A 22,814-nucleotide genomic window follows, 5' to 3' on the forward strand; every position below is an offset into this window, starting at 1 on the left:
TTTCCCTACCATGGAGGCTCTCAATTAATTTCTATTTTCCCACTTGGAAATTTATCATTTTCACAAAACCAGCCTAGTAACTAAAACGTTAAAAACAAAAGCATTCCTAGCCATATAGTAATATGCCAAGCAAAATAATATTCCCAGGACTCAGTACATGATATAACTTCAACCCAACTGCTATTCTAAACAAAAACTATGTAAGAGAAGGAGGTTCTCTGGGGTCAGAGTGCAGGCAGAAAAATGTGAGAGAAGAGAAGTAAATCTTCACATTAGCTATCAGAATGCCAGTCAGCCTGTGTAGGTTGTCTGGAGCCCATAAACTGTGGATTTGGACTTCATATTCAATTGTGAGAAGTATCTTACTGCAAGGTTTATTATGGTATTGGGCTGCCATATCCTGGGGAAGAATTCACAGAGAGATACTTCTTCTTTAATAGAGGATTTTCAGGTATTCCTGTTTATTGCAATATTATAAAAATGTACACTGGTGACCCCTAATTTCCAGGTCTTTCAGCAGTTTTCCAGAGGTAAACTTACTCATTCCTATGTTATCATGAACAGTGGTGATATTTAATGATATTTAGTGGTGGTATTTAGGTCCAAGAACCTTGTATCTTCTTTCTTGCAAAATGTTGTCATTATCTCTGTAATGTATCCTCATTATGCCACTTGTCTTCTATATCCTTAAAATAAATAAATCCAATTATTTGGTTGACTGGTATCCTTGACTTGTGTTTAGTAGCTAGTATTTCAATTTTCTAATATATTTTTAAAAGATTTTGTTTATTATTTATGAGAGACACACAGAGAGAGGTGCAGAGACACAGGCAGAGGGAGAAGCAGGCTCCGCGCAGGGAACCTGACGTGGGACTTGATCCAGGGTCTCCAGGATCATGCCCTAGGCTGAAGGCAGCGCTAAACCGCTGAGCCACCCGGACTGCCCTAGTAGCTAGTATTTCAACTAGCTAGCACCAAACAAGTGAAAGAGGAATTTTTATTGTTGTTGTTGTTGGATAATTCAGCAAGGATTCATATGAAGAAATACTTATTTATGTTCCTTTGTCATCTCTCATTTGCATTCCTTTCTCTATCCATACTCCCATTTACTCAACCAGAGAAGTTGGTCCACGGTTACAAGATAGCTTTTTTTTTTAAGATTTTATTTATTCATTAATGAGAGAGAGAGAGAGAGAGAGAGAGAGGCAGAGACACAGGCAGAATGAGAAGCAGGTTCCATGCAGGGAACCTGACGTGGGACTTGATCCTGGGACTCCAGGATCAGGCCCTGGGCTGAAGGCAGTGCTAAACCGCTGAGCCACCCGGGCTGCCCCACAAGATAGCTTTATGAAATCACAGAATTCATATTTCAGAGTTGGAAAGAACATAGAAGTCATTTAGCCCAATGGAAGAACCTTATTTTGATATCTTTTATGTCTCCTTTCTTAAAAAGGGATGCGGCTCCTCAATAAGATATGGTCCGAGTATGATCATCTTATCCTATGGTCCTATCCTTTGTCATATTCTCAACAAGATAGATGCTATATGCTTTATTCAGTTTGTGAGAATGTCATTCTTACATAAATAAGGAAGATGAGAACGCTCTTCCTTATAGTAGAGAGCCAATTAGTAAGAGTAATAGGAATGATTAAATTGGAAAATCATTATTTGGCAGCCATCATAATACTTGATTCAGGCAAGAACCACATATGGATGCTAAAACTAGCAGGTAAAAATTTAAGGAGTAACAGAATATTTACATAATCTCAAAGTACACTTCTTCCCCATGAAAGATCACTATTGATTAGGCAAGTAAAATAATAACTTTGTACTTGAGTCATCTGGCAGATACTACCTTAATCAAATGTTCAAAATTAACCTCATTAGTTATAAGACAAAGAGCCTAAGCCAAAGCAAAAGCCTCCTGGTATGATATGTTGGGAAGAACAAAGCATCATTTCTGAGTTAGTCCCTCCCAAAATACATAACCTGAACCTAATGAGGAGGAAGCATCAGACAAACTCAAATTGATGGATATCCTATAAAATGCCAGTCATAAAATTTTCAAAAACATGAATATCTTGGAATATAAAGGAACTATTCTTGATGAAAGGAAACCAGAGAGAAATAACTTTATGCAATGCATAATTCCTGGAATTTTTTAAACTATATAGGCCACTATTGGAATAATTAGTAAAATCTAAAGAATGCCTATAGATTAGATAGCAGTATTGTATTAACGTTAATTTCCTAGTTTTAATAACTGTATTATAGTTCTGTAAGGGGGTGTCCTGAGTTTTAGAAAACACACTCTAAATAAGGTATGTAGGAAAAAGAGGCATTATGTCTGCAACTCATCATATCTACAATGAAATAGCTCAGAAAAAAATGATTATACACACCTATGATATATATATATGTATATTTGTACTTATAAATAGGGAGAATAAGGCAAATATAATGAAAACGGGTTTGGGAATCTGAGTGTGGAGTATACATGGATTTTTCTGTACTAATTCAACTTTTTGTTAAATTCCAATTATGTCTAAATTTAAAAAGTCAATTTAACAGAGTTTCTATGGGTGCTTCATCACAACAGGAAAACTAGACATCTTTTATATTAGAATTTTTTTTTTAGAATTTTTTAATGTTAAAACCTTTGTATGTTTTATGTTAGGAGAAATAAAGGTTCAGATTCACTGGAGATGCCTCCTACAACAAAATGATGAATTATTTTTTATTTTAGTAGTTTTATTGTGCTGATGACTTGCCTAGAAATTAACCAAAGTTCTGTAGCATTGAGATCATCCATAGATTTCTCAGTTAGCATTTATAAGTTTGTGAGATGAAAAAGAACTGACCTGCAAATCAAAAAACCTGGATTCTACCTTTGGTTTTGTCAAAGAAATATCTCAACCCAGGCTCTTTAGCCTATAAACCTGGCCCTTCAACAGAAGGTGAAGAAATTTGAAGAAAGAAGAGATACAGGACTGGCTGGTATTACATTTTAATACACATTGTAGGAAAACTGTTAAAATTCAACCACTGTAACTTTACAAGTGTTCATTATCTTTTAGTATTGCCATGTGTTTCTTCACAGTGACAAGTGATAAAATGCTTAAAACGTGTATTTCTGTGTGTGTGTGTGTGTGTGTGTGTTTAAAGAACATGAGTAGAGGTTTTAAAACATATGCTTATTTCAGCACTTGCCTGCCAAGGGGGGAGTTCTGGGAAGAAAATGAGAGTGTTCACATTTAGGAAGATGGAAAGCTAGGAGCACAAATCCTTGGAGTCTGGAGGAAGAGAGAGGTGAAGGAGTATGAATGCTACTGACAGCATCATGGCAGGGCTTAAAGAACTGGGTTAACTCTTGTGTTTTCCAATTAACAGAATATTTTAAATGATAGCAACCTCCCTATAATGGAAGTTATTAATTTTGGTGATATTTATAATAAAGTGATAATGGAAAATTGAACCATGGTTTACATTTTATCGTTTCGCATTTGACATGTTTATTATTTCAATTCAATTGTTCCTTATCTGGATAGGCCTTCCGTGAGTGTAACAAAGGTTGCTTGAAATTGAATTAGTGTCCCTTTGATTTTTAGCCAGAGAGACCACTTAATTGCTTGTAAGGTACAATTACAATATCTCACACTAGAGAATTTTATATAGCAAACCACAAAGCACTGGTGATTGGCATTTCTGTCACTGGAGTCCATTCAATATCTTCTAACAGCTCATGCCACAGTGTGATGGCTATAGCTTCTACCTGGAGAACTTATTTTCAAGCATTTGCTGATAGATAGGAACTGAAGATAAGGAAAGGAAGAAAATAATCATTCTATTATGAAGAATGCTGTTTTACTCCTAAAATACAGCTTGTTTGCTTTCCCTCTCTCCCTCTCTTTTTCTATTTCTTTCATTCTCTCTTTCTTTATTCCTTCCTCTTTCTTTCTTTCTTTCTTCTTTCTTTTTGTTTTAGTGCATTATTTATTCTCTACTTCCTTCCAATAAGTATTTAAAGTGGCTTACAAGAAAAACCATAAACAACTGGTAGATGAAATATGCAAATAAAAATATCAAGAAAAGAACATATTAGTTATAAAATTTAACATTGTTTCCATAAATAAAATGTATCTATTTTTCTCTTTTATCATTATGAACAATAGAGATTAAAAGAGTCAAAATAAATTACATTGATCTTATTATGAGAAAGAAGAAATATGTTCCTTTCAATGGAGAGGGAAATTTATTTATTTAAAAAAATTTTAACATTATTTATCTATTTATTTTTGAGATAGAGAGAGAGAGAGCATGAATGGGGCAAGGGGCAGAGGGAGAAGAGAGAGAATCTTTTTTTGTGTGTGTATTTTTTTATTGGAGTTCGATTTGCCAACATATAGTGTAACACCCAGTGCTCATCCCATCAAGTGCCCCCCTCAGTGCCCGTCACCCAGTCACCCCATCCCCCCGCGAGAGAGAATCTTAAGTAGGCTCTACATCCAGTGCAGAGCCCAACATGGGTGCACCTTAGGACCCGGATATCATAACCTGAGCCGAAATCAAGAGCCTGTCACGTAACCAACTGGGCCACCCAGGTGCCCTGGAGAGAGAAATTTATTACTACTACTTGAATTTGAGTGAAAACTCTAACATGGGCTTTCTGTAACGGAAAAAGTTAAATCAGTGTTCCTTGGTTTGGAAAAACATGTAGTAACATATTTAAACTTGTTTGGGTTGTTTGTTTTTTACTATCTTTTACAAACTAAAGCTGATTCTTTTAGGAGCTAATAAAAATGATTCAAGTTCATAACCTTCCAGGCAACTAATAATGCAAGACTATTCAGATCCTGGAAGAATGTGAACACTAGAAAAATCTTTAAACCATTATGCATGGAGGCAGCCTTGGTGGCGCAGTGGTTTGGCACTGACTTCAGCCCAGGAGCCCAGGGTATGATCCTGGTAGATCCTGGATCGAGTCCTGCATCAGGCTCCCTGCATGGAGCCTGCTTCTCCCTCTGCCTGTCTCTGCCTCTCTCTCTCTGTGTCTCTATGAATAAATAAATAAAAATAATCTTAAAAAAAAAACACTGTGCATGGGAAAGATCTTTATTTATTTATTTTTTTTTAAAAAAATTTTATTTATTTATGATAGTCACACACAGAGAGAGAGAAAGAGAGGCAGAGACACAGGCAGAGGGAGAAGCAGGCTCCACGCACCGGGAGCCCGATATGGGATTCGATCCCGGGTCTCCAGGATCGCGCCCTGGGCCAAAGGCAGGCGCTAAACCGCTGCGCCACCCAGGGATCCCAAAGATCTTACTTTAAATGATAATTTCGTTTGAGTTTTGGTGTTGATTGGCCGAAAATTGGAGGTTATACTCTACAAAAAGGAAGGATATTGAGTTCTGATATTCTGTTTTATTCTGAGCTTTCTTGACTTTCTTTCCAACCTTCCCTCTCTCTAGATTTTTGTGAATGTGCTTTTAACTGAGATTATGAGAAAGAAAATATGTTCTCTTAATTTTCAGAGATTTAAACAACTAAGAAATGCTTCAGGGATGATGGTGGTTCTGGGAAAGAATTCCATGAAGCGTAAGAATCAGCTCATTCTATGTAAAGTGACCCTATTAATCATCTTTCATTATAAAATAGAGGGAAACAGGAAATAGGCACATATTTTAAAACTTAGTGAAGTTAATTAGTAGATTGACTCAGAGCATATTTAATTTAAATACCTTGGAACCTGCAAATGGGAATTTGTCCTAAGAAATGGAGAATCAAACTTTGCCCAGCAAAGCTTTAGGTTTTTCTCACTTATTCTCCACAGCAAAGCCTCTCTTATGAAGTACATTCCTCAGGGCTGATTTTACATCCTTATTCCTCAGGCTGTAGATGAGTGGGTTCAGCATGGGGGTTACAAGATTATTCAATATCTGAATTATTGCACCGAGCAAGGCACTGGGATTGGGCTGGAGATAGATGAAGATTACTGGTCCATAAGCACAAAGAATTGCAGTGATGTGGGCACTGCAAGTGGAGAAGGCTCTCTGCCTGCCTTCTGAAGAATGGATTTTTGATATGGAGATCCCAATGCGAGTGTAGGAAACAAGGATGAGAAAAAAGCAAATGAGAGACAGAAGACCAACATTTGTGAAACCTACCCTCTGGGCTAGAGATGTATCACCACAGGCTAGAGGTAGGACTGCAGTTATGTCACAGAAGTAGTAGTCCACCTCATTAGAGGCACAGTAGGTCAACTGGAAAGTGAGAGAGGTTAGAATAATGGCGTGAACACAACCACCCATCCAGGTCCCTGTGGCCAAGATGGAGCAGACCCTGTGGTTCATGATGACCACGTATCTCAAAGGATAACATATGGCAACAAAGCGGTCATAGGCCATCACTGTGTACAAGAAACACTCAGTGCAGCCCAGGAAATGATAGAAGAAGAGCTGGGACATGCAGCCCTGAAAAGAGATACCTTGACTCTGCCCTGACAGGTATAACAGCATCTTGGGAACAGTTGTTGAAGAGAAACCCAGGTCGAACATGGAAAGATTTCCCAAGAAAAAATACATAGGAGTGTGCAGCCGAGAGGAAGAGACGATAGCTGTAAGGATGAGCACATTTCCCAAGAGAGTGCATAAGTATAACGAGGAGAACAGGAAAAAGAGGACAGTCTCTAGGCCCTCTGTCTCAGGGATTCCCAACAGGATGAATTCAGTCACCAATGTGTGATTTCTCATTTTTATGGAGGAATCAACTCTTGGGTGTCTGTGGAAAGAAATCTGTGGTTAAATTTAATATGTATGTAAATTAACTGTGTTTAATTCAGTGAAGTGGAAAAGGAGCCAAAGGATCCAGATGTTTACAGAGTAGTGCTTGATCTGCCTGCTTCTCTCTCCATATTGGGTATCTTTCTGCAGGTGCAGTTTCTATTTGGATGCTCCTTACTACAGTCTCACCAAGAAGCCCTATCTGACCAGTCTCCTATCTTCCACTACTCATGTAGTACGCTACCCAATTGCTTTGATTCCTAGTGCTACTTTGTGATTCTAAGAGGACAGCTATGAAGACTCAATGTCTTTGTCACAAACAAGGTCCCATCCAAGTTTCTTATATTCATCTAAGACAATTTGGTCACATTAGCTCTCCAAAAATCATTTATGAACCGATAAGTCATACGTACAAAAGATACAGAATTTTTCCCACATCGTCTCCTTAGGTATGAGGTCAACAATGGAAAACTATCCAAAAAAAGGTCTCAGATAGCTCTTCATGAAGCCAAGATTATATGAACAGGGTCCATGTGCTCTAGGTTTTAGAGCACATAACTGGTAGTCTCCAATCCAGTCTCCAGAGTCTATAATTGTCTAATCAGACCCCAGTTAAGGAATAGCCTAATTTTATGGCAGCAAAAGGCACAGGGGTGATCGTTAGAAGTTCCTGTCCAATTTCCATATTTTAAAAAATTCTGATATCTTTTTCAACTTGTTTTAACTTTTCCAATACAGTGAGATCTTTAAGTTATAGATCAACTCGTGAATGCTGTTGCCTAAGCCCTTTACCTACCTATCTATCATCTACTTTTTAATTCTTTGGTGATTGTGAGGGGAGAGAAAGAGTGAGAGCCAAAATAAGAGAAGTAAAGGGAAAACTCTGGGCACTTACATGGCAAATGGGGAATGTAACTGGCTGGTGCTACTGAATGCACTCCAGTGAAGGAAGGAGCCCTCCTCTGCTAAACCGCCATCTGCTTAGAGTTTGCAGGTGGATATCCTGAATTCTTCTCTTCTCAGTCACTTCCAATAGAGAATGTCACAGACCTAAATGTGCTTTAACTCCCTCATAGACTTCTCTGACTCTAGGAATTGCTATCATTCCCAAATACAGGCGATTTTAAATAACTTTGTCTTCCTTTGGGTATTAATCCCTCAAGTCTGGGACCCTCTTGAACAAGAGAGCAATTAGCTACTTAGACTAATTGGACCTTAGAGATGGGGTGGGGCAGGGAAGAAAAGTTACTAAAGGTGAAATCTTTCATGATTTCCATTGTAAAATATACTTCAGTGGAATAAGAATTATAAAAAATTCATTTGGTGCATGTATTACACATTTTACATTTACATTTATGTATTTCTTACTCTTTCATGTGTGTTATTTTAATAAACAAATTATGTTATTTTCTTGCACCGTATGATAGGATTGACTGAGTGCAAACAACAGCAACTGGGGTAACCCAGAGAATGAAATAAATGAGTGAAAAACTAGGCTCATGGAAGTGTGGAACTAGGGTAGCTCCAGGGCCCTCAACAGTAAGAATTTGTGGAGCAGCCCCCGGGGAATCACCACCAGATGATTCAACCTCAGCTGCCTTTTGCTTGCACATGCTTCAGCTCCAGATTCAAATATGATTTCCTTGGCTGGGTCACATGCTTACCTCTGTGGCCAGGGTACAGAGTACAGTGAAATGGAGATGAGCAGTTCTCCAAAGGGTAGTGGAAAGGCTTATTGCCAGGAAATAGGGGGAAGAAGCATGCTAAGAGGCTAAGAGAAAGTTTAGCTATCACTCGAATCATCTGTCTCGTACCACTTGGCATTTGTTCAAGCTTCCAAGTTAAATACCTTTATATGCTAGAAGTATTTTTTTGGCGGGGGTAGGGGGTGGCTTACCAAATTCCTCATTAAACGCATTCATTCATTTGCTTATTTGCACATACATGATTCATTTATTCCAACAAATACCAGTTATGACAGGCAGGGCATCAATTATTGGAAATCCAGAAAGGTCAGGGAAGGAGTGGTCAGATATAGACCCTCTGCTCAAAAAATGTAAGAGTCTGAGAGACAGTGTTTTATTTAAACCTCATAAAACTCTGATGAGTCTTCTACAGATGAGGAAAGTTAAGATCAAAAAACAAATCATGGAGCTCGCCATATAATTTTTGATCTTCAAGATTCAGTGTTTAAGAAGTGTTTAGGTGGGTACAGTATTCCACATACTTCTGAAATTTCGATGTGAAAAGTAAACTTAATGTCTTTTTTTGCACATCTACCTAATGGTAAAAGGATGTAAAAGTTCATAATTCTACTATTCTGTTTATTCTTGTCTTTAATGTTTTGAGGCATGACGACTGCCTTGAAAAAGTAATGTGTACAAATAGAAAAGATGGTTTAAAAAAAAGATGGTAAATATGCCTTTGAGTAGGAAATGAAATACCATTAAATTTGTCTTGGTCTGGTAACAATTTATTTAGGGAAGACATATGCCATGGACTGTCATAGATGTCCAACCCAAACATTGAGAATCAAGATGATCTTGTGCTAAATTAATATCACAATCCCAGTGAAAACACAAATAGTCTACATTCCCAAAAGGTCAGCTGCTTTCAGTGATGATACCTATTACAGAATGGTGATCAGATCTCAATAGGACAGACTTTCATAGAATAACTCAGGAAGTTTTCTTATTTTTCCTCTAGAAAGTGTGAAGATGTTCTAGAATTATCATAAGCAACAAAAGTATAATTGCAAGTTGTATTTCATCTGCATTGTTTTTTTAAAAGATTTTATTTATTTATTCATAGACACAGAGAGAGAGGCAGAGACACAGGCAGAGGGAGAAGCAGGCTCCATGCAGGGAGCCTAATGTGGGACTCCATCCGGAGTCTATAGGATCACACCCCAGGCTGCGCCAAACCGCTGCGCCACCAGGGCTGCCCTTTTATCTGCATTGTTAAGCAAAATTTCTATGTGGTTTTTATTTTAATAGATTGTTATTTAAGCTGCTAAGTTTTGTGGTTGCATTTTGCGTAGCAATAAATAACATTAATTCTTGGCCTTGAGGCTTCACCTGTAAAGGCAGCTTTTTTTTTTAAATTAATTTTTATTGGTGTTCAATTTACCAACATACAGAATAACACCCAGTGCCCATCCCGTCAAGTGTCCCCCTCAGTGCCCGTCACCCATTCACCCCCACCCCCCGCCCTCCTCCCCCTCCCCCACCCCTAGTTCGTTTCCCAGAGTTAGGAGTCTTTATGTTCTGTGTCCCTTTCTGATATTTCCCACACATTTCTTCTCCCTTCCCTTCTATTCCCTTTCACTATTATTCATATTCCCCAAATGAATGAGAACATACACTGTTTGTCCTTCTCCGATTGACTTACGTCACTCAGCATAATACCCTCCAGTTCCATCCACGTTGAAGCAAATGGTGGATATTTGTTGTTTCTAATGGCTGAGTAATATTCCATTGTGTACATAAACCACATCTTCTTTATCCATTCATCTTTCGATGGACACCGAGGCTCCTTCCAGTTTGGCTATTGTGGACATTGCTGCTATAAACATCGGGGTGCAGGTGTCCCGGCGTTTCATTGCATCTGTATCTTTGGGGTAAATCCCCAACAGTGCAATTGCTGGGTCATAGGGCAGGTCTATTTTTAACTCTTTGAGGAACCTCCACACAGTTTTCCAGAGTGGCTGCACCAGTTCACATTCCCACCAACAGTGTAAGAGTGTTCCCTTTTCTCCGCATCCTCTCCAACATTTGTTGTTTCCTGCCTTGTTAATTTTCCCCATTCTCACTGGTGTGAGGTGGGATCTCATTGTGGTTTTGATTTGTATTTCCCTGATGGCAAGTGATGCAGAGCATTTTCTCATGTGCATGTTGGCCATGTCTATGTCTTCCTCTGTGAGATTTCTCTTCATGTCCTTTGAATGTGTATTCAGTTGAGTTTGGATGTAAAGTTCTGTAGATATCTGTGAAATCTATCTGGTCCAATGTATCATTTAAACCTCTCGTTTCTTTGGAGATGTTGTGCTTAGAAGATGTAAAGGCAGCTTTTATTCTTCTTTGCTTGTTTATTTTGTTGTTTGCTTTTAAAACATTTTTTTTGTTTGAATTCTGGTTAGGTAATATAGAGTGTAGTATTAGTTTTAGGTGTCCAAAATAGTGACTTTACACTTCCATACATCACCTGGTTCTCAACACAAGTGCCCTCCTTAATCCCCATCGCTGATTTTGCCCATCCCCTCACCCCACTCTCTCTGGTAACCATCAGTTTATTCTCTATAGTTATGAGTCTGTTTCTTGGTTTGCCTCTCCCTCTCTCTAGGATAGAACCTAGCAGTTAGGTAGTAGTCTATGTGCTAAGCCTATAAAAACAGCCATTCCAATAGGGCATGAGAGCAACCCCAATAAAGAAAATTAATAGGATTGTTAGCAAACACTTGAGATAGGTAACCATGAATGTATAGTATTGCTAAACTGCCTGGTTTGTGATTTTTCTCTAAGAAAGCCTAACAGGATGGTTTTAGGAATGGAGGAAGTAGATGGGATCACTGAAGACTGGGTAGGAAGACATGATGGAGGGAAGGGTTTGAGTACTTTGGAACTATTTATAATAATAATAATAATAAATCTAAACTAATAAGAAGCTAAGACAAGAAATGTTGACAAGAGGAAAGAAAGTGATGTAAACAAATGAGAAGTTTCAATGACGTCATTTATTAATTCCCCCCAAATTTAGTAGCAGCTGCAGTGATGTGCTAAAACTGCTAAATTCTGGGGCACCTGGGTGGCTCAGCTGGTTAAGCATCTGATTTTGGCTCAAGTCATGATCCTCACTCGATCCCATATCGAGTCCTGAGATCAAATCTCGTGTCCTGCCACCTGCTCAGCAGGGAGTCTGTTTTCCCTCTGCCCCTCCCCCTCACTCATTTTTTTTTCTCTCTCTCTCTCTCTCAAATGAATGAAAAAAATAAAAATAAAAAATAAAACTACTATGTCCTGGTGAACAGGGATTATCCTTGGTCTCTGCCCTCAGAGACCTTACAGTCTAGTAAAAGAAGAAAGGCATTAACCAACTAATCATACATAACTTATAATTATTTAATACGGCAAATGCTAGGAAGAAAAGTTCAACGGATTGAAAAGTGATAATGGGAGAGTATTTGTGTTCGCTCACGTTCCTCCTTCCTGTCAGTAAACATGTGTGCACATTAGGATTTGTAGCGAGGTGGTGCTCCCTGAAGGTTGGGGAGGACTTCCTTGGGAAAATGTTATCTGAGCTGAGACCTGAAGAGTGAGTAAAGGTGCAGGAAGGGGAAAGCACAGCCCATTCTAGGTGGGGGCAAAGCACATGCAAAGGCTTTGAGCCCATTTGAGAAACTCAAGGAAAGAGAGGAAAAGAACTGTGAGATCAGGCTTTAGAGGCCAAGTGGGAAATGATTACCAGGGCCTGGCCCGTCACTGTAAAGGCGATGGAAGGTTTCTATGAGGAGCTTTAAGAAACAGTAAGAGGGTTTTCAGCAGGATTGCATTTGAGTGTTTTATGGGAGTGAGGGAATATGAGGAGATAATCCCAGCTATTGAAGTGAGCGAGAATACACTGAGGGCGATAAATAAGGCAGATCTTTGCACTACAGAATTTGAGATACTTGGTCAGGAAAAAAGGAGAAAAGATAGTCAACTAGTTCAGTGAGATGCTTACTGAGATTGCGTGTGGATTAATGCCTTGCTTTAGTTTAATCTGACGACATCAGAGCAGAATTCATTTTTTGCTTTTTAAGTTTCTGTACCTGAACATACACCAAGAACCAAAATTTGATTCTGATAATCAGGTAAAGCACCCACATGCGTATCTTCTGGAAACACTTAGACGATTGTAGCCAACTGAGGACAGAAACTAATGAGGAGGGGAAAAATAGAACCACAATCCATGGGATTAGAATATTTTATTAGAAATTAGTTTGGATACCATTTAACAATATAATATAACATAATACACATTACACTGTTGGTTTTAGAAATCACTGTCCATTTTTTCCCCCAAAGTAATTCTTCTTCTTCTTTTTTTTTTTTTTTTTGCCTTAAAATTTTCTGGTTTGAATAATCAGCCTCACTTGATCCCATAATAAGGTGTCTTTTTTCTTTTTTCTCTTGAAAATAGCTCTTTTAAAAAATAAATGTTACATTCTCATTGCAAAATCATGAGGGTAATGCAGAACCATAGAGAAGAAAGTGGAAATCACCCAAAATTGGATTATTCATTTTTATTATTTGGGTGACTACTCTTTCAATCATCCATTTACAAACAGATACATTTATATGAAGATAAAAAATAAGGTATATGTATTCACAATCTTTTTGTGATTTCCACCTCCCATGGGAATTTTGTCTTTGCCATATTCTCTGGGCCTTTGTTTCATAGAGTCAATATACTGGGTAAGAAGAGGGCTAGAGAAGCTAGAAAGAAACGATTCATGAAAAATAGAAAAGCCCCGGAGTAACTTGTGGAAAATAAAAGGAAAAGTTACAGTTGGTTAAGAGAAGGTATTTTTGGAGAACTTAAAGACAGAAATAATAAATAATGTGGGACCGCTCTCATACATCAGAAATAGTAAAAGGAAAAAAAAAAACTGGAAGATTTTTTGGGCTGTGTGTGTAGAAGGTCAAATATTTATTTGACCTTTCAGCGAGGGACAGATGGGTGGCTCAGTGGTTGAGCGTGTATATCTTCAGTTCAGGTTGTGATCCCGGGGTTCTGAAATGGAGTCCCTTATCGGGCTCTACCTGGGGAGCTTGCTTCTCCCTCTGCCTATGTCTCTGCCTTTCTGTGTCTCTCATGAACAAATAAATAAAATCTTTAAAAAAGATTTCAGCAAAATTGCTAGACTACGTACAGCTGTGTGAAGATGTGAGCTAAAATCCCAGTTCTATCTATGAGCAAACTGTGACTTAAGGGAATTTACCCGAAACCTTGTTTCACCTTTTGTAAAATGATCTCCACATTCTTACATAGATAAATTAGATAATATACACAAACCAACTGTATAGAGCTTGGTAGGGGCAGTAAATGGCAACTCTAGGCAGATCCCCTGAAGGCTACCTTAGGCTACATATCTTCTCTGCCCACACCAAACTGAGGTATTTAGCAATTAAACTATGATCTGAGAGGGTTCAGCAGTATATGTAGTTGCAAGACAAGAGAGAGAACCAGCAAACTCAAAAACCATAGGATAGGTGAAAACTGGATAAGCAGATTTAAGTTGTGGAAAATTACACATAGCACAAAATTTGCTATCTTTGCCATTTTAAAAAATATTTATTTATTTATTTTAGAGAGAGTGAGTGGGCATGAGCAGGGGAAGGAGGAGAGGGAGAGGCAGGGGATGAGAATCTCAAGCAGATTCCGTCCTGAGCCTGGAACCAATACAAGGTTCCATCCCACAACCCTGAGATCATGACCTGAGCCAAAGTCAAGAGTCGAGGCTTAACCGACTGAGCCACCCAGGCGCCCCTACAGCATTTGTACGTGTACAGTTCGTTAGTGTTGAGTGTATTTGTACTGTTGTGTAACCAATCCCCAGAATGTTTTGCAAAACTTGTGTAACTGAAACTCTATACCCATTAAACAACTACCCATTTTCCCCTCTCCTCGCCTTTGGCAACCACTATTCTACTTTCTTTTTCTATTAATTTGACTACTCTAAGTGCCTCATATAACTGGAATCACACAGCATTTGCTTTTTTGTGACTAGTGTATTTCACTTAACATCCTTGAAGTTTATCCCTGTCATAATATGTGTCAGAATTTCCTTCTTTTTTAAGGCTGAATAATATTCCGTGTATGTATATACTGCGTCTTGTTTATCCACTTGCTATCAATGGATACTTGGATTGCTTCTACTTTTGGCTATTGTGAATGAACATGCAAGGAATATGAATATCTTTTCAAGACCTTGCTTTCAATTCTTTTTGATATATACTCAGAAATGGAATTGCTGGATCACTTGGTAATTTTAAATTTATTGAGGAAGCACCATACTATTTTCCACACTGGCCACACCATTTTACATTTATATCTACAGGGGACAGAGTTTCCAATTTCTACACATCCTTGCTAACAATTATTATTTTCCTTTTTAAGAAATAGTCATCTAATGGGTATGAGGGGATGATTCATTGTGAGTTTGATTTACATTTTCTTAATGATTAGGGATACTGATAGGCTTGTTGGCCTATGTATGTCTTCTTTGGAGAAGTGTCTAGTTAAAAATGGAGCTACCCATTTCTAGATCAAGTTATTTGTTTTTGTTGTTGTTTTTGATGAAATAGGATTTTTCTTGATGGAGTAAGATTTTAAGAAGTGGTTTGCACATGTGTATGCGTACAGATGTTTTAAATGAGATGTCACGTTGAATGCTTGGCTAAAGTTTTAGATATAGGAAAGATTTAAACTGTTTTGAATGTTTTGTTTCTTTTTCCCCAATTTCAAACAGTCATTACAACAATGATTTAGAAGTGATAAAAAAGTGATCAGAGTTCATTGACATGTCACCTTAAATTATATACCTTTAATTTTACTTAAATGTGGATCTATGTTAAACTAGTGCCTGTTGTTGTCATGCATTCTGATTATTTCACTCATGTTCTTTCTGTGTGAATAAATATGTAATATGTTATCATTTGAATGGTTAATAGTCTTCATTCATTCATTCAACACACTTACACTGGATGCTTACTATGTCATTGGGCTATGTTCTGAATACATAACAGTAAATAAGACAGAAAAGAGTCTATTGAATGAGTATCAATATTAGTGTGATGAATATATGTCTGTCAACACCAACCAGGCTTTAGTAGATATCACAGCAAGTTCTTCCACCAATAGCTAGCATTGATGGGACAGCACACTAATACTAGAATTGCTTGGATCCAGCATATTATGTAGGATAGGCATTTTCAAAGTGTGGGAATAAAATTCCATGTGATCTAAATTTTAGTTAACCAGGTTAGGAGGCATCATAGAACTCTTACATTGCACCTTAAATCATTTATTTACAGTCTTTTTGTCTCATGCCTTTTGTAAGGGCAGCAATACATTTTATTTGAGATTTTCACTTTTTTGTTTTGTTTTAATGGTTTCAAATAAGATTTGTGAGTAAAAAGGGAATGCACAAACTACAAATCACTAAAGTGTTATGAAAACTAAGAGGTAGTATGTCCATGAGCTCTCTAGTAAATAATACCTTCTTTCTCCCTAGATTCTGGAAAAAAATTGAAAAATAATTATCGACTCCAGTATTACTGGAGATCAAGTTGGAAAATGTAAGTTGGTGGGAGAACCAGATGATCATGGTAATTGAACCCCATGATTAGATCACCTTCACTTCAAACTGCACAGGACAGGAAGATACACCATACCCACTTTTCTAATCCTTTTACTCTAAGGAGTAACATTGGCAGGATGGGGTAGTAGGAAAACCAGGACAACAGGCATTAATAGGGTTGGTCTAGGCCTGGCTTTACTATAACTAGATGTGTTATAAAGAGCAAGATAATTATTACTATAGCTCAGTGTCACTAATCACATATGGGAGAATGGGGAGTTACAAATAAATGGATAATGGTGAAGTTGACATAGAAACACGACCTTTGTCAGTGCATATTTTCCCAGTTATTTATTTAACACCTTCTATGTATCATGAGCTCTGGAAAGGGGTAATGAGGTTGAGTAAATTGCCAGGCAGGACTTTTAGGGGATTTATGTAAATGAGGAATTCAATGTAGAGCCTTGGGAGTTAACTGGAGTTCAAGTTTGATGTACTACTTACTGTGCAATATGGGGTCCATTATTTAAAATCTTTAATCCTCAAAGCTATTTTTGTTTGATTGTTTTGTTTTGTTTTTACAAAATGGAAACTCTATTATATGAAAGTGATTATAATCATCATAATGCCTGGAAAGCAGATCATACTCTATAAATGTTAATTAATACTATTCTTGGCAACACGGAGGAACTTAAATGTTTATAAGTATAAAAGAAGAATATTCCAAGCTCAGCAAGAGAAATGAAATGAAGAGTGATCTGGCACAGAGGTGGACTAATGAGGTGTGTTTCTTGGACCACCACAGATCCTCACTGTCCTCAACCAGACAAAGTTGGCTGCCCATTAGAAAAATAAGAAATCTATCTCCAGCTGCTTGCTATGCCCCATGGATTCCTTATCTAGGAATAAGTCACTGAGGATGACATTGATTGTAGACTTATTTATAGGGCCCCAGGGGTTGCAGAGACACACAAACATAGAAAATCTTATTAAGCAAACAAAATATAATGCTTTCAAGGCAGCATTTTCTTCTATTTATTTGAGAGGAGGAACTATGTGGATGATATTGAGAAATAAATTTCCAAAATCCATTTTTAAAAGTCCATAATTTATTCCGGAGAAATAAATACTAGATTGTGGAACACTCTTTTCAGGGAATTTTTCACTTCTCTGTTTCTTAAGGAATAGATTAATGAGTTCAGCATGGGTGACACAATATTATTTAATATCTGCACCATAGCCCCAAGCAAGGGGTTGGGTGTGGGCTGCAGATAAATGATGATCACAGGACCATAGGCACAGAGGATTGCAGTGAGGTGGGCACTGCAGGTGGAGAAAGCTTTCTGCCTGCCCTCTGCCGAGCGCATTCTCAGAATGGCAATCCCAATGCGTGTGTAGGAGACACAAACACTGAACCAGAGCATTAAAGCCAGAAACCCAACATTAGTGGAGCCCACTCTCTGGGCCAGGGAGCTGTCAGCACAGGCCAGGGGTAAGACAGCAGGAATATCACAGAAAAAGTAGTCCACCAGGTTGGAGCCACAGTATGTTAACTGAAAGGTGAAGGAGGTCAGGATGGTGGCTTGAAGACAACCCACGAAGCAGGTTGCCATGACCAAGCCAACACAGACCCCAGGTCTCATGATGAGCATATACCTCAGGGGGTGGCAGATAGCCACAAAGCGGTCATATGCCATCGCAGAATAGAGGCACCCTTCAGTAGACCCCAGGAAATGGTAGAAAAAGAGCTGTGCAACACAGCCCTCGTAAGAAATGGCGTGACTTTGGCCAGAGAGATAGAACAGCATCTTGAGACAGGTTACAGATGGGAACAACATGTCAAAAATAGATAGGAGTCCCAGGAAGAAGTACATAGGGGTGTGAAGGGTAGAGGAAGAAACAACTGCTGTAAGGATGAGTAAATTGCCCAGCAAGGTGAAGAGGTAAATAAGTGAGAAGATGACAAATAGCACAGTCTCCATTCCCTCTGTCTGAGGTATTCCCAGTAGAATAAACTCACGGAGCTCTGTGTGATTCCTCATGTTCCTGGAGCAGACAAGATGGTGAAACCATGAATGTGGAGGCTGACTCATGGCAGACACAATACCAACACATTCATCACCATCAATTTTTTTTAAGATTTTATTTTTGAGTAATCTCTACACACAACATAGGGCTTGAACTTAGAACCCCAAGATCAGGAGTCCCATGCTCTGCCAACTGAGCCAGCCAGATGCTCCAGCCTTTGTTTAAATATAAATATGATGCTGAAATTAAGAATTCAGGATTCCGCCAAAGACATTTAGGGGATGGTAAGACAAATCTATGCTTTTATATCTCAAGATATCATCTTCCTTCATGAATATGGATACAAAGCAATATGAAACACCACCATGGTGAAATACTGGATGGGCTAAGGGGACAAAGACCTCAATATCAAACTATGAACGTAATTTAATTAATATCCATAACCAATTATACAGCAATAAATGCCTCCAAATAGACTAGCCTGAAGCCTCATCCTCCTGATTCCTTTTCAGAACATGCCTGCAGTAACTCAAAGACATCATCCAATGCCCTGAGTATTCATCAAAGGTTAATGTGGGCACCCACACCTTTGATGACAGCAATGGATTGTGATTCAGTGCAATGAGCATTAGTGTTTGGATTGTATTAATATTATCTTAATTGAGTATATTCCTTAATCTGGGCATTTTCTTATTTGGCGATGCTCATTTGACTGTAAAGAAACTGAATCTGGATGTCATCTTGGGATTTTAGGTGGTTTAGAGATTAGCAGCTAAGTTGTATTATGGAGAAGGTAGGTTTTAGTGAAGTTATATCACATATAAAGATGTAGCTATAGGATATTTAATCTTTGCTAACAATCAGAATTTTGGATCCTTAGTGCAATAAAAATATATCAATTTTGCAACTGTTTTGTGTTTTCCACTTTTTATTTATTTATTTTTGATTCTGGTAAGAAAATTTACAATGAGACCTACTTTCTTAACAGATTTTTAAGTGTACATTATTGTTAACTATAAGCACGATATTGTGCAGCAGATCTCTAGACTTTATTCAGTTTGCCTTACTGAAACTTTATACCCTTTGATCTGCTCCCATTTTCTCTCTCATCCCTGCCCCTGGCAACCACCATTCTGACTCTGCTTCTATGAGTCAGAATGAGTGTCACTTTAAAGGGAAAAGTCAGTGTGCTGAGAATCTGGAACTGCCGCTAGGGCGTGCTGTGGGCAGCTGTTACAATGCCGGAATTCAAAGTTATTTATGAATTTTCCCAAAAGAGATGATGTTTTCACTTTCGGTTTTTACTTTCATGATTCGTTTTTTTTTTCTTGAAATCCAAAATATATGAAAACTGTCAGTTATAATTTCCTAACTTCTAATTATAATTCCTGATTGATTTCTCCGATCCTGTTTTATAATTAAGTTACTAATTGATCATTTTATCTTCTAAAAACATGACAAGTAGTAAGATAGGTTAGTACTATTCAAAGATATCAAAGAAATTCCAAAGGTACTGAATTTAGTTTCCTTTAGATTGTAAAGCCTCTGAGAGTAAACACCATAATTTGCCAGTAAATCTGCAGTATTTATCACAGTGCTTGTAAATGGTTGGCGTTTAAGTATTTGTTAGGTAGGTAGATGAACAAAAGTTGGAAATTAGTTTATGAATATAGTTTGGTTGTAAATTCAATGAAGAGACTGTGTCTATTCTTGTTCAGCACTTTATCTTTAGAACTTAGAAAATAGTAGTACCCAATAAATGTGTTTATTTGAATAGAATTTTAGAATGCTCTGAAATGAGTCCTTTTGTCTTTAGACTACTGTGAGCCTTTTTTTATTAACCCTGGAAGTCAATGGCTGTAGTGAGCCTCCTTTTGGCTTGAGAGTCCATGCCTAATGAAAGAAATTCAGGTACTCAGCGAAATGTAGAGTACCTAATTCTCGACCTAGAAAAGAGAAGATGAACCTTGAACATCTTCATAACTGCTGGCAACTCATCATTGTCTCTTGCTGGGGGGGAAAATATGTAAGTGATAGACAGAAGTAGAGAGCTAAGGAAGAAGACCTTCCTGAAAAGAAGGAAAAGGAGTAAGATATGACTGGTGGAACATTCTGTAGCAAAAATAAAAGGACATAGAAAGGAATTAGTGCAAAAATACTAAAATTGGACAAAAATAATTCACACAACCGTAAGTTCTAGATTTGGATTATGCATCTTAGTTCATGTGATAATTAGAGTGAGAACAGCATTATCATAATATATTAATGCAACTGATTTACTTTGTTAATACCGTCTTACAGTATTGAGTCTCTAGAGAGACTTGTATTGAGTTCTTTGATTCATTGGGTTTCTTGCTGGAGGAAAGCCAGTATGCCTCACTTTTTTCCTAGATGACTTTTGAGTGCTTCCAATGAGAGCTTATCTGAACCTGAAGTCAGTTTGTACTTGTGTTGAAGCTTTTACAGGAAGACTGCATGGCCACCGGGGTCCCCTGCTCTGGATTGGCCATCTCTTTACATAGGCACCCTTGTAAATTTCAGAACAATTTCAGTCAGTTTCAATAAACAGAGAGGACTAGTAGAATAGCTGCTGTGAGGGAACGGTGGTAAAGAAAGACAAGACTTTTATGCCAGATAGATTTAATTTTAAATCTAGTCTCTTGGGGCACCTGGTGGCTCAGCTGGTTGATCATCTGATCCTTGGTTTCAGCTCAGGTCATGATCTTGAGTCATGAGATTTAGCCCTGTATCAGGCTCCATGCTTAGCATGGAGTCTGTTTGAGATTCTCTCTCTCTTTCCCTCTCCCTCTTCCCCTACTCACACTTGCTCTCTCTCTCCCTCTTAAATAAATAAATAAATAAATAAATCTTTAACAAATAAATCTAGTCTCTTGCTTACTGATCTTGGGACTTTTCTATGTTTCATTTTACTAATCTCTAAAATAGGAATGGTATAATATTCTAAGTATTGTTGGGTGGATTAAGTGGGATAATGCAATATGAGGCTTCTAATGTGGTGTCTTATCATACTGTAGGTATCCAGCAACTGTTACTGATTTCTATAATCTGGGCAAGAGTAAAAACACTCTTGTAATATACTGACTTAATATTAATACGAGCATAGCTAATGCCAAAGAACTCATGGTTTGGAGGAAGTGTTTAGAAAATATCCCTGGGTACCCATGGTGGTCTCCTCTAAATTCTGCTGAGGTACAAAAATAAAACATGTGATGGAAAAAAATGGAACCATGCCTTAAATGTCTGCCTCATCCCTTACACCTCATATGCAAACATCCATCTCTCTAAACCATTCAAAACATGGTAAAATATGGATCATGCTAATTCATGATATCAGTGATATGCAAGATAAAGCACGAGATGTTTCTGTTTATTCTAAAGCAGTTTAAATATTTCTGTAGCATAAAAACTGAAAGCAAAGAAAAATTATGAGAAATATCTCCTGAAAATAACACTATTTCAGATTGAGATTTTATTTACCATATTTAAAAAAATTTATACCTATAGCTTCAAATGTTACTTTTTAAAATCTTAAACATTCGGGTTCCTCACCATTTCTAGCTCTGCAACTAGACAGGCATCAAAGATGCACATGGAGCCAAGAAAGATAAATCAAATAGCAATTTAGAGTTGCACCCCTAGTAGATACGGACACAACTTTCTTAGACAATTCAGCTCAATACCAACATTTATCTAGGGCAGGGGCCATATTGTTACAAGATTTTTATTCCCTTGGTGCCTGCAGTTCTTGGTCATGCTGCTTCGAAGAATGGAGAGGGAGAGCAGATGAATGCGGTGGGCAGCAAGGCAAAGTTTATAGAGCAATAGTACAAAGCTCCCGGAGAGGGAAGGGGCCCAAGAGGGTTGCTGTTTTGGTATTCAAATTTAGGGGTTTTTATAATTTCTTTTGGGGAACTATCTTGAGCATCTGAGGGTGGGCTTTGTAGATTGGCTGCTAAGGTGTGCCAACTAGGGCTTTGATCATGTACCTGTTTACCTATTGGGTTATTGCTCACATGTTGATGGTCTTTTGAGCTAACATCTGGAGACTAATTGCCTCAACTTGTGATAGTGATCAATGTTTTATGATTAATTATTTTGTTTCAGGGTGTTTTGCAAAAGTTATCTCTGCAGAGGCTACTAGACAGAATACTATTGTGGTCTTGTCTAAGCTATAAAACAGGTGCTTGTGCAGTTTCATCTTGGCTGTCTGGCTTTCTATTTTCTTGTTAGAGATCCTGGTCCTAATTACCTAATCTACTTAACTGTCCAAATAACTCCTAACAATGTGATATATCAAAAGAACTTGGATTAGAGGTCTAAAGACCGAAGTCCAAGTTTTGATTTTTGGTGGTGTGACTATGGGTAGGAAACTTAAAATTTCTGAACCTCATCTTCTCATCTGTAAAGAAGAGTAATGAGAATGTAAACATTCTCTGTACCAGTAAACTCTACCTAAATTTCTCATTCTAACTAGAACATTTTTGAGAGTCAAAGAGGCCATTATTAATAATTAAAGCAGGACAGTATGAGTAACATAGGAAACTTCCTACCACATCACTGAGTAATCTCCTTAGCATCATGCCCTTCATTTGTGTCCCACATATCTGGATTTTAATATGCACCACTAAAACTGTGCTCCTTGA

General features: G+C 37.9%; 2 protein-coding genes across 2 annotated transcripts; both read right to left on the reverse strand.

Moving 5' to 3' along the window:
* Positions 1–5,816: 5,816 nt before the first annotated feature.
* On the reverse strand, positions 5,817–6,755 carry LOC129497174 (putative olfactory receptor 10D4). The gene has a single exon (XM_055305829.1). It carries the CDS (start codon positions 6,750–6,752, stop codon positions 5,817–5,819), a length of 936 nt encoding a protein of 311 aa, XP_055161804.1. The 5' UTR covers positions 6,753–6,755.
* Positions 6,756–17,231: 10,476 nt separating this feature from the next.
* LOC129497172 (olfactory receptor 148-like) lies at positions 17,232–18,170 on the reverse strand. The gene has a single exon (XM_055305828.1). It carries the CDS (start codon positions 18,162–18,164, stop codon positions 17,232–17,234), a length of 933 nt encoding a protein of 310 aa, XP_055161803.1. The 5' UTR covers positions 18,165–18,170.
* Between the last annotated feature and the right edge of the window lie 4,644 nt (positions 18,171–22,814).

This window comes from Nyctereutes procyonoides, unplaced genomic scaffold (genome assembly GCF_905146905.1).
Source record: "Nyctereutes procyonoides isolate TBG_1078 unplaced genomic scaffold, NYPRO_anot_genome, whole genome shotgun sequence".
In the NCBI taxonomy this organism is placed as follows: Eukaryota; Metazoa; Chordata; class Mammalia; order Carnivora; family Canidae; genus Nyctereutes; species Nyctereutes procyonoides.

Coding starts and splice junctions, on each gene's coding strand:
- LOC129497172 (XM_055305828.1), bottom strand. CDS start 18,164: ATGAGGAATCACACAGAGCTCCGTGAGTTTATTCTACTGGGAATACCT.
- LOC129497174 (XM_055305829.1), bottom strand. CDS start 6,752: ATGAGAAATCACACATTGGTGACTGAATTCATCCTGTTGGGAATCCCT.